At 44.9% G+C, this 12,658-nt stretch overlaps 2 protein-coding genes across 5 annotated transcripts in view; one reads left to right on the top strand and one right to left on the bottom strand.

Annotated features, from left to right (window-relative positions):
- Nucleotides 1–1,433: 1,433 nt before the first annotated feature.
- On the bottom strand, nt 1,434–5,682 carry C16H11orf68 (chromosome 16 C11orf68 homolog). 3 transcript variants are annotated; one of them, XM_087913638.1, is made up of 3 exons: nt 5,154–5,682; nt 2,101–2,828; nt 1,434–1,723 (listed from the first exon to the last, which is right to left on the bottom strand). In XM_087913638.1, exons 2-3 carry the CDS (start codon nt 2,809–2,811, stop codon nt 1,646–1,648), a joined length of 789 nt encoding a protein of 262 aa, XP_087769764.1. In that variant the 5' UTR covers nt 2,812–2,828; nt 5,154–5,682; the 3' UTR covers nt 1,434–1,645. The 3 variants fall into 3 exon arrangements, with proteins under 3 accessions (XP_087769764.1, XP_087769763.1, XP_087769765.1); XM_087913637.1 differs by having other exon boundaries at nt 2,086–2,828; nt 5,154–5,398; XM_087913639.1 differs by lacking the exon at nt 1,434–1,723 and having other exon boundaries at nt 2,045–2,828; nt 5,154–5,398.
- A 2,555-nt stretch (nt 5,683–8,237) lies between these two features.
- DRAP1 (DR1 associated protein 1) overlaps nt 8,238–12,658 on the top strand; it is a 15,384-nt gene continuing 10,963 nt past the window's right edge. For both annotated transcript variants that reach the window (XM_087913633.1, XM_087913632.1), the window contains exons 1-2: nt 8,238–8,383; nt 12,305–12,377. In XM_087913633.1, the coding sequence (XP_087769759.1) occupies nt 8,342–8,383; nt 12,305–12,377 (115 nt within the window). In that variant the 5' untranslated portion in view covers nt 8,238–8,341. The remainder of the gene's footprint in view (nt 8,384–12,304; nt 12,378–12,658) is intronic.

The raw sequence follows: 12,658 nt of genomic DNA, 5'->3' as shown, positions 1-12,658 counted from the left end.
TGTTTAAAACGTAGTTAACCTGCTGTTTAACTTTTTCAATGCATTTCTTTGCTTTTTTTTTGGCAATGTAAATTGATTGTACTTATTTTGTTCTTCTCCTCACTGTAGCAGGTTCTAATAAACCTCAGCATTGCTATGTAGTAGCAAGGTGTGTGTTTTGGCTGAGTGAGTTACCCAAAGTTTTACAGGTAGTTCTCAACTTACAGCCATTCGTTTAGGGACCGTTCAGAATTACAAGAATTAACACTGGGAAAAAAAACTGACTCATGACTGTGTTTATCACACTTAGGACCATGACATCATCCGCATAGTCATGTGATCAAAATTTAGACAAGGGCAACTGGCCTGCATTGATGGCGGTCGTAGCGTCCAGGGATAATGCAATCCCCTTTTGCAGCTACCTGGCAAGCAAAGAAAACGGGGAATCCAGAGTCACTTAACTGCGTTACTAACTTCACAACTGCAGCAATTAACAATTGTGGCAAGCATGTATTGGCTGGCTGGGGGATTCTGGGAGTTGAAGTTTACCCATCTTAAAGCATGAGAGTTAGGGAATTCTGGGAATTCCACCCCTCAAAGCATGCTGGCTGGGGGATTCTGGGAGTGGAAGTCTACCCCTCAAAGCATGCTGGCTGGGGGATTTTGGGAGTGGAAGTCCACCCCTCAAAGCATGCTTACTAGGGGATTATGGAGTTGAAGTCCACCTATCTTAAAGCACGCTGGCTGGGGAATTCTGGGAATTCCACCCCTCTTAAAGCCTGCTGGCTGGGGAATTCTGGGAGTGGAAGTCCATCCATCTTAAAGCATGAGTTAGGGAATTCTGGGAATTCCACCCCTCTTATGGCATGCTGGCTAGGGGATTCTGGGAGTGGAAATCCACCCCTCAAAGCATGCTGGCTGGGGGATTCTGGGAGTGGAAGTCCACCCCTCAAAGCATGCTTACTGGGGGATTATGGAAGTGGAAGTCATCCCCTCTTAAAGGATGCTGGCTGGGGGATTCTGGGAGTGGAAGTCCAGCCATCTTAAAGCATGAGAGTTAGAGAATTCTGGGAAGTCCATTCCTCTTAAAGCATGCTGGCTGGGGGATTCTGGGAGCGCCATTTTAAAAGTTGCCATGGTTGTGAAACCCTGCTCTAGAGCTACCTGCTTAATATAGCAGAGGTGTGATAGTCAAAGAGACCAAATTTCCAGTTCAGCGTTCAGTTTTTACCCTCTTCAGCCAATCATTAGAAGAAAGCTTAGGTCTCCTGATTGCAAAACCGCGGGGCCTCCTGGTTCTCTCCGCTCCTGAAACAGCCAAAGAAGAGCGCTTTCTGACACCAAGAGCTCAGGAGTTCCGCCAACCTTTTGCAACCTGGGTTCCCCTCAAAGGTGCTTTTTGAAAGTTGGCTTCACCTACAAACTCCAAAAGCAAAACCATCACGGAAAAGGGATGGGGGAAAGAGAATGCCTTTTTATTTTCAGTTTAGTTACAGGCAAACGCGGCCAAGAGCCACAGAAATAAAATTCAATGACTTTCTGAGCAAAAGACCGGAAAGAAAAAAACAGCTTACCTCTTTTGCCCTAGCGTTTCCATTTCACGCCTCCATCAAAACTAATTTTCCCCCTTTTCTTTGATGCTGCCTTCAGATTCTGGTGTCTCCCCTCACCCCCAGCCCTCCCCTCGATGGGCAGAAACTAAACACAGCAGCAAATCATTCCTTTCTGCTGTAGTCGAGCCATTCTGTTGAGAGAGAGAGAGAGAAAAAAAAAAGGGATCGCTAGTGATCATCCGTTGGGCTCCTTTTGCTTTTACAAAGCCGATCAGTTCGCACAGTTTTTAGCGGTTCAAATGATAAATGCAGAGGTCCACTCGTGTAGCGTCACAAAAAAGGCTGCTTGGCCACAACAAAGAGCCCCACGACGGAGGCAGAAACCCCCTCGATGCAGCCCGCCTGCGTTGGGCAAATCTACCTCCTCTGAGAAAAGAAGAGTCAACACCGCACGGGTGGGATTTGTAGTCGCCCCCCCCACCCCCCCCACCAGCCTTCGTGTGGTTCCCCCCCCGGGAGCGTCACGCCTCCTGGAAGTGGAGTTTTAAGTCACTTCGCTGTTGGTCACCTTGTTGAGGACACGCGAGCGACGAGGGACGCATTCCAAATCGAACCGGCTTTCGTAAATGGTGGGGCAGAGGTGCCAGCGGTTGTCGCGGTAGATACCCAAGTAGGTGTAAGCATCGGGCTTGTAGGAGAGGAGGCACTTGACCCCCGTGGCCCGGATCACGGAATCGGCCAACAGCACCTCTTCTTCGTTGGTGAAGTCGTTGGTGTACACGCAGATCACGTGCTTGCGCTCTGAGTCGGGGCCGCAGGGGCTCACCTTGGCCACCCCGACACGCCCTTCGAGGACGGCCCGGGCGATGCCGTACCAAGCGTGATCCACTTTGAAGCCGCTGTCCAGGTGCATCAGCCACTTGCCGGTCAGGACACGCCTGTTAAGGGCCAGCTCCTTGATGGACTCGAAAGTCACGTGGCGCCCACTCAGCTGCAAGCATTCCCAGTCCTCCTGAAGCCCAATGACGTCGCCAGACTCCGGGCAGAAGCTGGGGCCGTAGATGGCAATCCAGCCCACCGGCTCAGTGTTGCATTCCGGGTTGCCGTAGCGAGAGACGCGGGAGGGCTGGTAAGTCTGGAGCCATTCCTCAAATTCAGCCTTGGGGGTCTTGCGGGCATCGAAGACCACCCAGGAGTCCATGTCTGCGGCCATGGCTTCGGCTGCCAGGTCCTCGCTGGCAAAGCTCCCATCCTTTCCCATCTCGTGCTGGCCAGACATGGTTTGAGGCAAGGCACCTGAGGGGGAAAAGTCAAACCAGAAAGGGATCAACCCACCTCAGGCCACAGCTGGGAGTCAAGTCTAAATTGGCCCTTTGTACAACAACAGTTACAACTTAGAAAGAGTTAATTTATTGACCAAAGTTACAATGGCACCAAAAAAATAAGGGACTTATGACCGTTTTGCACACTTACAACCGTTGCAATATCTCCACAGTCATATGATCAAAATTCAGGTGCTTGACAACTGACTCATATTTATGACGGTCGCAGTGTCCCAGGGTTCGCAGGAATCCCCTTTTGCGACCTTCCGACAAGCAAAGTCTGTAGAGTTGTAATTGCAGGAATGTTCCAATCTCGGATGGCAAACCTCAGGTAAAGAATGTTTCCAAGCAAATACAACTCAGGTAAACAAAGTCACTAATCTAAAGGAGGATTAGAAAGAGGAAGTAAACCTATGTTAGACTTTAACTAGAGATAATTAATTGTATGGATTACTATGCTAAACAGTAATGAAAGTTGAGCAGTAACCAAAGTTAACCAATGATGGAGGATAATTAAAAATGTGTATAAATGCAAGACTAGACTCCAATAAAGATCATCATGATTCAGTTGTTCATGATCAAACAACTTGACTGCCTCGTCATTACAACAAAAGTCAATGGGGAAGCCAGATTCACTTAACAACTGGGTGACTAATTTAACGACTCCAATAATTCACTTAACGCCCACTATAGCAAGGAATACCATAAAACGGGGCAAAACTCACTTGAAGGCCTCACTTAGCAACACAGAAATGTTGGGCATCAATTGTGGTTGTGAGTGGAGGACAACCTGTATTTTCAGCTTAACCTGGGTTTCCACACTCCTATTTTAAACCAGGTTGCATCCTGAGATCATTTTTCCCCATTTGCTCTTCCTTGGGGGACTCTCCCAAGGAACAGATAATTTCAAAGGCATCAGCTGGAGACAATCATCTTAAAGTTGCATTCATAGCCAAGATCAATCTATAATTGGACCCAATATCGAATTAGTGGGTAAGACCAGAATTTAAGGTGTTCAAAATCGGTGAGCAACCCAGATTGTAAAACTTACAGAAAATGTAGGAAGAGCAATTTCTAGAAAGAAAGAAACAAACAGCCTTGGAACTAGAGTGAAAGGGTGGAATTATGAAAACTGGAGTTCCAAAATATGAAGGAGATACCTATTGGCAGAAAGCTGTTGTAAAACCTTTTGAAGGGGGTAATATTGTAGAAAAATAGGTGCCATTCAAGTGAATGGGCATGAGAGTTTTAGGATATATAGATAATACCTAAAGCATCTTAATTTTAATACTAATAGTAAAATGCCTAAAGTTTTTCAATAATAGCAGTAATGCATGATTCCTAATTATAGTAAGAATGCCTAAAATAAGTCTCAATAATAATACTAATAATGTTTAGTCTTCCGATATACTATAGTAGTAGTAATACCTAATCTCCTAATAAAAGTGCCCAGGGTTTTCCAACAATAACACCTAAAGACTGCCAACAATAGTACTAATGTCTAAAATCTCTTAATAATAGTAAAATATTAAATACTTTATTATTATTTTATTAGACTTTAGGCATTAGTACCATTGTTGAAAGACTTTAAGCAATTTTACATTAACTTAACAGCAACGAATTAAATACATGAAGACTCCCAACAATAGTACTAATGCCTAAAATGTCCCAATAATAGTAAAGTATTAAATACATTATTATTGTTGTTGTTGTTAGACTTTATGCATTTGTACTATTGTTGGGAGTCTTTAGGCAATTTTACATTAACTTAATATTAATGAATTAAATACATGAAGTCTCCCAACATCATTAATACCTGAAATCTCCTAATAATAGTAAAGTATTAAATACTTTATTATTTTATTAAACTTTAGGCAATTTTACATTAAGTTAATGTCAATGAAAATACATGAAGTCTTACAACAATAGTATTAATGCTTAAAGTGTTAAATACATTAATTACTTATTAGTTATTAGCTGTTTATTAATTATTAGACTTTAGGCATTTGTACTATTGTTGGGAGAGTTAATACATTTAAGTTAATGCATTAAATATTTTAATATATTAAGAACAGTTATGGTCGTAATAACGCCTCCAGTCCCCTAGGGAGTTTGGGAATACATCACGTCTTTTAAACACACACACACACACATATATATACATATACATATACATATTTATCTATTTATTTCCTCATTTCTGTTCCCTCAGGCAAGCCCCCTTCGCTCTTTTGCAACTTCTCGGCACGAGCAAATTCCTATAACAATAAAAGCCAGGGCGGGGATGGCACCGTCCTACCTTGCAGGGCTGTGGTGAGGCAAAAGCGGTCAGGAGACTCCACGGCTTTACGGCAAAATTACAGGATTACGACGGTCGCGAGGACCCATTTCTATACCCACACGCCCCCTTCCATTTTCAGGCCGGCCCACGGCTGGAGGGGAACCGAGCAACACCGCCGCTCCCCGCAACCTCAGCAGCACCCCAAACCCACTTCGTCTTCTACAATTCGGCCTCCCGTTACCGTCGCAACGGCCCGGAATAAATGGAAGAACCCACGGGCACACCCCGGAAGTGGATGGGGGACCGAAATAGTTGCGTGACCGGAAGGCCTAAGGAACGGAAATGAGGCCTGAGCTGCTTGGCTTCTATTTTTATTACGCTGTTGGATTTATTACTTCTATATCGTCTAAGCATTACTATGTTGATGTTTGTCATTATTAATTTGCATACTGAAGAATTATCCACTTCGGCTGAGCATAAAAGAAGGGGAAGAAGGCTCCATCAAGCCAGTCGCCGCCATTTTGGTCACGATTCTCTACGGGCGCTTAGAGCACCGCCCGCTCTAGGATTTGACACGCCCTATGGATCAGCCCACGCACCCATCCCTCTGTTTCCACAGGGAGGAGTCACTTCCGTTTTACAACGGAAGTGACGGAAGGGTTGGGTTCATGATGATGCAACTAAATATTTTCCTTAAGAAATGTGAACTTCAACTCCCAGAATTCCCTCAAAATTTCACCCCTCTTAAAGTTGCTATGGTTGGAAAATGATAGGTTAAAATCTATGTAATAATAATTTCTCTGCTCTGGGCTTCCTAGAATAAATAAGAGTAAAAATATAAATATATAAATACATATAAATTAGACAATTCTATTACAATAGCACATTCTCACTCCCCTAACTTCACACAATAGTTGACTTAGTTATCAAATCACCCAATTTTCTAAAGTCACTAAGTTCAATTCTAATGTGCTAAGCACCCCCCAAAATATCTAACCTAGTTAAAATTGACTTCATCCCATTCCTAAGAGGTCTGTAAGGGGTGTGCATAAGTGCACAATCGTCTGTCCTATTGTATTCAAACCTATTTCATGTATTTATACTTATGTTTATTCTTATTTCTATTATATTGTAAGCGTTTGACAATTCAAATAATAAAAATAAATTTTAAAAAAATCAGCTAAACATAATATATTTTGCAAATACATTCCCTGGCCTTTAACTGATTTAAGAGTTAATAATGGGCACCCAAACTGTAAAAGGAATAGAAAGAGAAGATGTGAACCAAATACATTAAGGATGAAAATGATGCGTGGTTTGGGACGTTAATTTATACAGGTAGTCTTTGACTTATGATCACAATTGAGCCCAACATTTCTGCTGTTAAGTAAGAAATTTGTTATGTAATTTTTGCCCCATTTTAGGACCTTTCTTGCTTTCAACTGTTAAGTGAATCACTGCAGTGGATAAGTTAAGTGAATCTGGCCTGCTCATTGACTTAGCTTGTCAGATCACAAAAGAGGATCTGGGACTCTGCAACCGTCATAAATATGAGTCAGTAGCCAAGTGTCTGAATTTTGATTTGGTGACCATGGTGATGCTGGTTTTAAGTAACTGTGAAAAGCGCTCATAAGTCACTCCAGTACCATTGTAATTTTGAGCAGTCACTAAATGAATTGTCGTAAGTCACCTATACAAACATCAATAAGTAAAAAATATTTCACATTTTCCATGCAGGTTGGAGAATTCTGGAAGCCCACCCCTCTTAAAGCATGCTGCCTGGGGAATTCTGGGAGTTGAAGTTGTCCTATCTTAAAGTTACAAGGTTGGATCAAAGCTCAAAAGATTGCAAAATCCCAACCAAGATTTACTCCAAAACCCAAGTTACTCCTCTTGTATAAAACCATCTCCGAAAACCTCTTGTCCAAAATAACTGAAGGCAAGACACGAATCAATGGATGGAAGCTTATCAAGGAGAGAAGAAACCTAGAAATAAGGCGACATTGCCTGACAGCGAGAACAATTAACCAGTGGAACGGCTTGCCACCAATAGTTGTGGGTGCTCCATCAGTGGAGGTTTTCAAGAAGAGACTGGACAACCATTTACCTGAAATGGTATAGAGTCTCCTGCTTGAGAAGGGGGTTGGACTGGATGACCTCCAACTCTTCTGTTACCTGGCCTAATGGAGGGCTAGGTTTCCAGCCTCTTGCCCTTTAGGCCCTCTGCACATGCTTAGAGGAGGCATCCCCGCCCCCGCCAGGAGAAGGAGAACGGAGGAGGAGAGCTCCAAGGTCCCTTCCAACTCTGTTAGTCCGAGAAGTAGGAGAATGTAAGGAGGAGAAGGAGCAGGGTCTCCTGCTTGAGGTAGGACTAGAAGACCTCCAAAGCCCCTTCCAATTCTTCTGTTAATTGGGCTAATGCAGGGCTAGGTTTCCAGCCTCTTCTTCCCTAGGCCCTCTGCACATGCTTAGAGGAGGCATTCCCTCTGAGGAGGAAAAGGAGAACGGAGGAGGAGAACTCCAAGGTTCCTTCCAACTCTGTTAGTCCGAGAAGTAGAAGAATGTAAGGAGGAGAAGGAGCAGGGTCTCCTGCTGGAGCAGGGGGTTGGACTGGATGACCTCCAAGGTCCCTTCCAACTCTTCTGTTACCTGGCCTAATGGAGGGCTAGATTTCCAGCCTCTTGCTCCTTAGGCCCTCTGCACATGCTTAGAGGAGGCATTCCCTCTGAGGAGGAAAAGGAGAAGGAAAACGGAGGAGGAGAGCTCCAAGGTTTCTTCCAACTCTGTTAGTCCGAGAAGTAGGGGAACGTAAGGAGGAGAAGGAGCAGGGTCTCCTGCTTGAGGTAGGACTAGAAGACCTCCAAAGCCCCTTCCAATTCTTCTGTTAATTGGGCTAATGCAGGGCTAGGTTTCCAGCCTCTTGTCCCCTAGGCCCTCTGCACATGCTTAGAGGAGGCATTTCTCCCTCACCCACCCCCAAAATCTTATCCGGGTCTGCAGAGGGATGGGAGCGCCGGCCGCCCCCGCCCTTCCCCTCCCGGCCGCCTTTCTGCGCGGGGAGCCGGCCGGCGCTAGGACCGCGCGGAGGCGTCCGGCCCGGCCGGGGCGGCTCCTTCCCAGGCCGCTGCTGGAGGCTCGTCCGGTGCGGGGCTCGCGCGACAGGCCCGGGCGGAGCGGCCGCTGCAGCCGCCGGCGTGACGGGAGCCATGCCGAGCAAGAAGAAGAAGTACAACGCGCGCTTCCCGCCGGTGAGAGCCCGTCCGCCGCCGCCTCCTCCTCCCCGCAGCTCAGCCCATCGCAGCCCCGGACCCGAAGGATGGGGCGCCCCCTCCCCAGCCTTGGAGAGGAGGGCGGGGGAGGGCAGGCTAGAATCGGGGGAGGGAGGGGGCTGATTGCAACCGGGGAGACCCCCTTCTGCTTTGGGAGCCCCCTCCCTTGATTTACAGACCCCTTCCCCCTTTGCAACGCTCTCTTCCCACTTGGCGACCCCCTTTTCCTTTTGCGATCCCCCTCCCGCTTTACAGCCCCTTCCCCCCTTGGCAACTCTCTCCTTTTGCATCCCCCCTCCTCCTTTTAAAGCCCCCCCCTTCCTCCCCTTTAAAAGCCCCTCTCCTACTTTTGTAGCCCCCTCTTCTGTGACAGCCCCCCTTTCCGCCTCTTTTGCAATTCCCTTCTCCCCCCCTCTTTGCATCCGCCTCTCCCCTTTGGCACCCCCTTCCCCTCAGCCCCCTACTCTCTTTTGCAGCCCCCTGGCCCTCTTTCCATGCTGCATCGGATCCAGCAACGCCCGTGGGGGGTTTCCCTCACTCCCCCACCCCCCCATTTTGCTTCTCCAGAATGATGATGAGCCCCTTCCCCATTTTGCTTCCTGGGGCGGGCATGGGGGGGGGGTCACGAAAGCCAGCCCCCTCCTCCTCCTCCTCTCTCTTGTAATCATCCTTGCTGCAACTGCTGTTTCCTGCCTTCATCTCTGGGTTTTAAGCCCCCCCCCCCTTGCAGAAACAGATGTTGGGGACTTTGGCAATGGGTGGGGGGAAGACACCCCTTGCCCCCTTCCTCCAGACCAAGCTGAGTATTGGCTGCCCCCCCACATAAATAGTCTTCCCACCCTTGGCAAAGCCATAACTTTATGGTTTATTGACTGTATCGTAGGTAAACAATGGTTTATGGCTTCATGATAGTGCATAGCAGGCTTCTTTGGGCACTTCCAGATGTGCTGATGGGTAACCCCTGTCATTTCCTAGACAGCAATAGCATCGGTCAGGCTGGCTGAGGATTATGGGCGCTGCAGCCTGCAATGGCGAGGAGAGATTATAAGGTTTATCGCCCAGCGCTATTTAAAATCTCAAATTATTTTGATAATGTTCACTTTAATTAGGCTATTACCATTACAATAATATTTTTATTTTGCTATATGTTGGTGTTACCCTTGAATTTTTAAAAATGTATATATATTTTAATCCTTCTACCACACAAATAACCATTTCTTGCTTCTTGCTGGTTCTGTTAGTCCTTGATCTACAACAATTTCTTGCTGATGGTTAGTCCTGGACTTACAACAATTCATTTAGTGACTGTTCAAACAGTACTGAAAAAAAAGTAAGATTACCGCTTTTCACACTGATGGCCGTTACAGCATCCCCATTGTCACATCATCAAAAAACACTTGCCTATTGACTTACATTTATGATGGTTGCAGTGTGACAAGCAAAGTCAACGGGGAAGCCAGATTCACTTAACAACTAGCAAGAAAGGTTGCAAAATGGTGAGCAAAACTCAATCACTGCCTCGTTCAGCAACATAAATTTTGGGTTTGGTCGTAAACCAAGGACTATCTGTATTGTGATCTAGTGTGTTTTTATTTCTGATAGCTTAAAGAAGGACCTCATTTTGTGATCTATTACTCCAATTGGAAAAGATTTGTTTCCCATCTTTAGAATGTAGTTGTCAGGTGGTGCTCCATTCAAAATTCAAGAAAGAAATACTTTGACTTCATAGATTAGAGCAAAGATGTCTTTTACTGAAAATGAAGTGGTAGCAACCGTAGAATTCTGAATCTGAGGAAATAAGCGCGTAAATCACATATATAAAGTGCTGGAAATATTCCCACCCCCAATAGTTCAAATGATTCTTCTAATTAAAAGTTGTGAATATGATCATGTGGACATCTTCAGGTGGTGATGAGGCCTCTGTCCGTTGACCTTGGCATAGTTTGATAAAGGTTTGAAGCTGCGCATAGAAAAGAAAGCTAAGCAAGAAATAGAAACCTAAACAGGAATTTATACTCCCCCGGTCTCCTCATTTTTACAACACCAGAATGTAACACCTCCAGCTCGCTTCCCAGACTTTACCCCCTCCTCCCCCCGTTACTTATGGCAGCCAAAAGATGCAAAGCAATAGTAGAAGATCTTGAAGGCTGACAGCCATGATGGCTGTATATTAAACTATGATTTGTTTTAGCTCTGGTTTATTTACAGGAACTCGAATGGCTTGGGATTCAGACTGAATTAGTCCATAATATGGTGGATTGGTGGTTTAGCTGTTACGCCAAGCTAAACGTTCGGTTTGTCAATCATAGTTCATGTTAGAGGGCATTGTGCCATCCATCAAGTTGTGGTTAAGTCAACAAACCTAGGTTAATCCATAGGCCTTTTAGAGAAAAACTTGGCTCTTCTTCATACAACCTGTTTTTTTTTTCTCTTTGTGTTTGTTCATCTGTCTTTGTTTAAACTCGCCTTAAAATAAATACACTTGTGCTATCTGTGAACAGCCTTGTTTCATTTTTACTTTTTCCCCTGTTTTTGTACAGTGAAAACAATTCCAATATTAGCTTTTACACCTCTGTTTTCTGGAGATATAAAAGGATTTTTTTTTTCTTATTTTGATGTGTATGAAAAACAGAAGTTGCCTTCGGAATTTGTGGGAGCTTCATCCCTGGAGGCTTTCAAGAAGAGACTGGATGCCATCAGTTAGAAATGGCATAGGGTCTCCTACTTGGAGTTGGACTAGATGACCTACAAGGTCCCTTTCACCTCTGTTAATCTGTTAATAAGATTCTCAGTTACCCAGGTTAATAGTTGTATCAAAAGTGGTTTTTATTTTTTGAAAAGGCAGCTGGACTGATCTTTCATCTGGTTGGTAATTACAGGCAGTCCTTGACTTCACGACCGCAATGGAGCCCGAAATTTCGGTGGTCCAAGCGAGACGGTGGTCCCGTGAATTTTTACAATCTTTCTTGCCACAGTTGTTAAGCGAATCCCTGGAGTTGATCAGTTAGTAACCTGGTCATTAAGTGAATCGGGGCTTCCCCCATTGTCAGAAGGTCGCAAAAGCAAATCACATGACACCGGGATGCTGTAACCATCATAAATATAATTTTATTGAATAAACATTAAAAACAGTTGAACACAGTGCGACTTTCTTGGCCATCATTTTGGCCATACAAGCCAAACAACATACAATACAATACAATAGATACAATAGAGATACACATAACAGTTAATTTCCTTTTTCCCTTATGTTATTAGTATAGTGCTAGCTTCATGTTATTTCTGTGTACATTTACATACATTTATATACCTATTTACCACCATCTTTTATACTCCTGCATTCGTATCATCTCGTATTTGTCCATTATATTCCATGCTCTTTGGTTTACAAAACTTTAATTTTCATCCCTATAAAGTGTCAATCCTTTCTTTCTTTTTCCTTGACTTTAACCATGGATACCTTTTGCTCCAGACTTCATAATTCTCTGTCTCACCTGGATGATTTTTTCCCTTTTAATTAAAGTCAGTTTTGCCATCTCTGCCACCTCCATCGTTTCCCCTGCATTGTGGGGGAATCAGTTAGTCTTTCCATCTTCATGCATGTGGATAATCCTTGACTTACGACCACAATTAAGCCCAGCATTTTTATGGCTAAGCAAAACACTCATTAAGTGACTTTTTGCCCCATTTTCCGACCTTTCCTGCTGCCGTTAAGCGAGTCACTGCAGTTGTGACATTAGTGACACGGTCGTGAAATGACTCTTGACTTCCCCATTGACTTTTGGGCTCAGTTGTGGTCATAACTCAAGGACTCCCTGTATTCTGGAGCTTCTTTATATTGTAGGACCAGTCAATAAAACATTCTCTTCCTCCTCCTCCTCCCCCCCCCGCATTTGAAAGGCGCGGATCAAGAAGATCATGCAGACGGATGAAGAAATCGGCAAGGTGGCTGCTGCGGTCCCAGTTATCATTTGTATCCTCTATGCCCTGCCTGGGGGGGAGGGTAGTGTGATGGTAGGAGGTCTTCTCTCTTCTGGAACTGCAGACGTTCTAGGACTGCGGAGTCCTTGGCGGTCTCTAAGCTTGGTGGTTTTCCTTGCAGACGTTTCATCACCCAGCTAGGTAACATCATCAGTGCTAGAAGGGAGTGGGGATTGTGGAGAGGAAAGAGAAGAGGAGGAGGGGGGGAAGAAAAAGAAAACAAGAAAGAAAAGGAAAGAAAGGAAGGAAAGAAAGGAAGGAAGGAAGGAAGGA

This window comes from Pseudonaja textilis, chromosome 16, assembly GCF_049901715.1.
Source record: "Pseudonaja textilis isolate UNSWEBS1 chromosome 16, rPseTex1.2, whole genome shotgun sequence".
Taxonomy (NCBI): Eukaryota; Metazoa; Chordata; class Lepidosauria; order Squamata; family Elapidae; genus Pseudonaja; species Pseudonaja textilis.
The sequence above is the reverse complement of the archived record's forward strand: the minus strand, read 5'-3'. Positions and strand labels throughout refer to the sequence as shown.

Bases quoted from the DNA above. Each gene is read 5' to 3' on its own strand.
- C16H11orf68 (XM_087913637.1), bottom strand. From the start codon at position 2,811: ATGTCTGGCCAGCACGAGATGGGAAAGGATGGGAGCTTTGCCAGCGAG. The intron at 1,724-2,085 runs GTGACTTAAAAC...CTCTCTCAACAG, and splicing joins ACAAGGTGACCAACAGCGAA to AATGGCTCGACTACAGCAGA.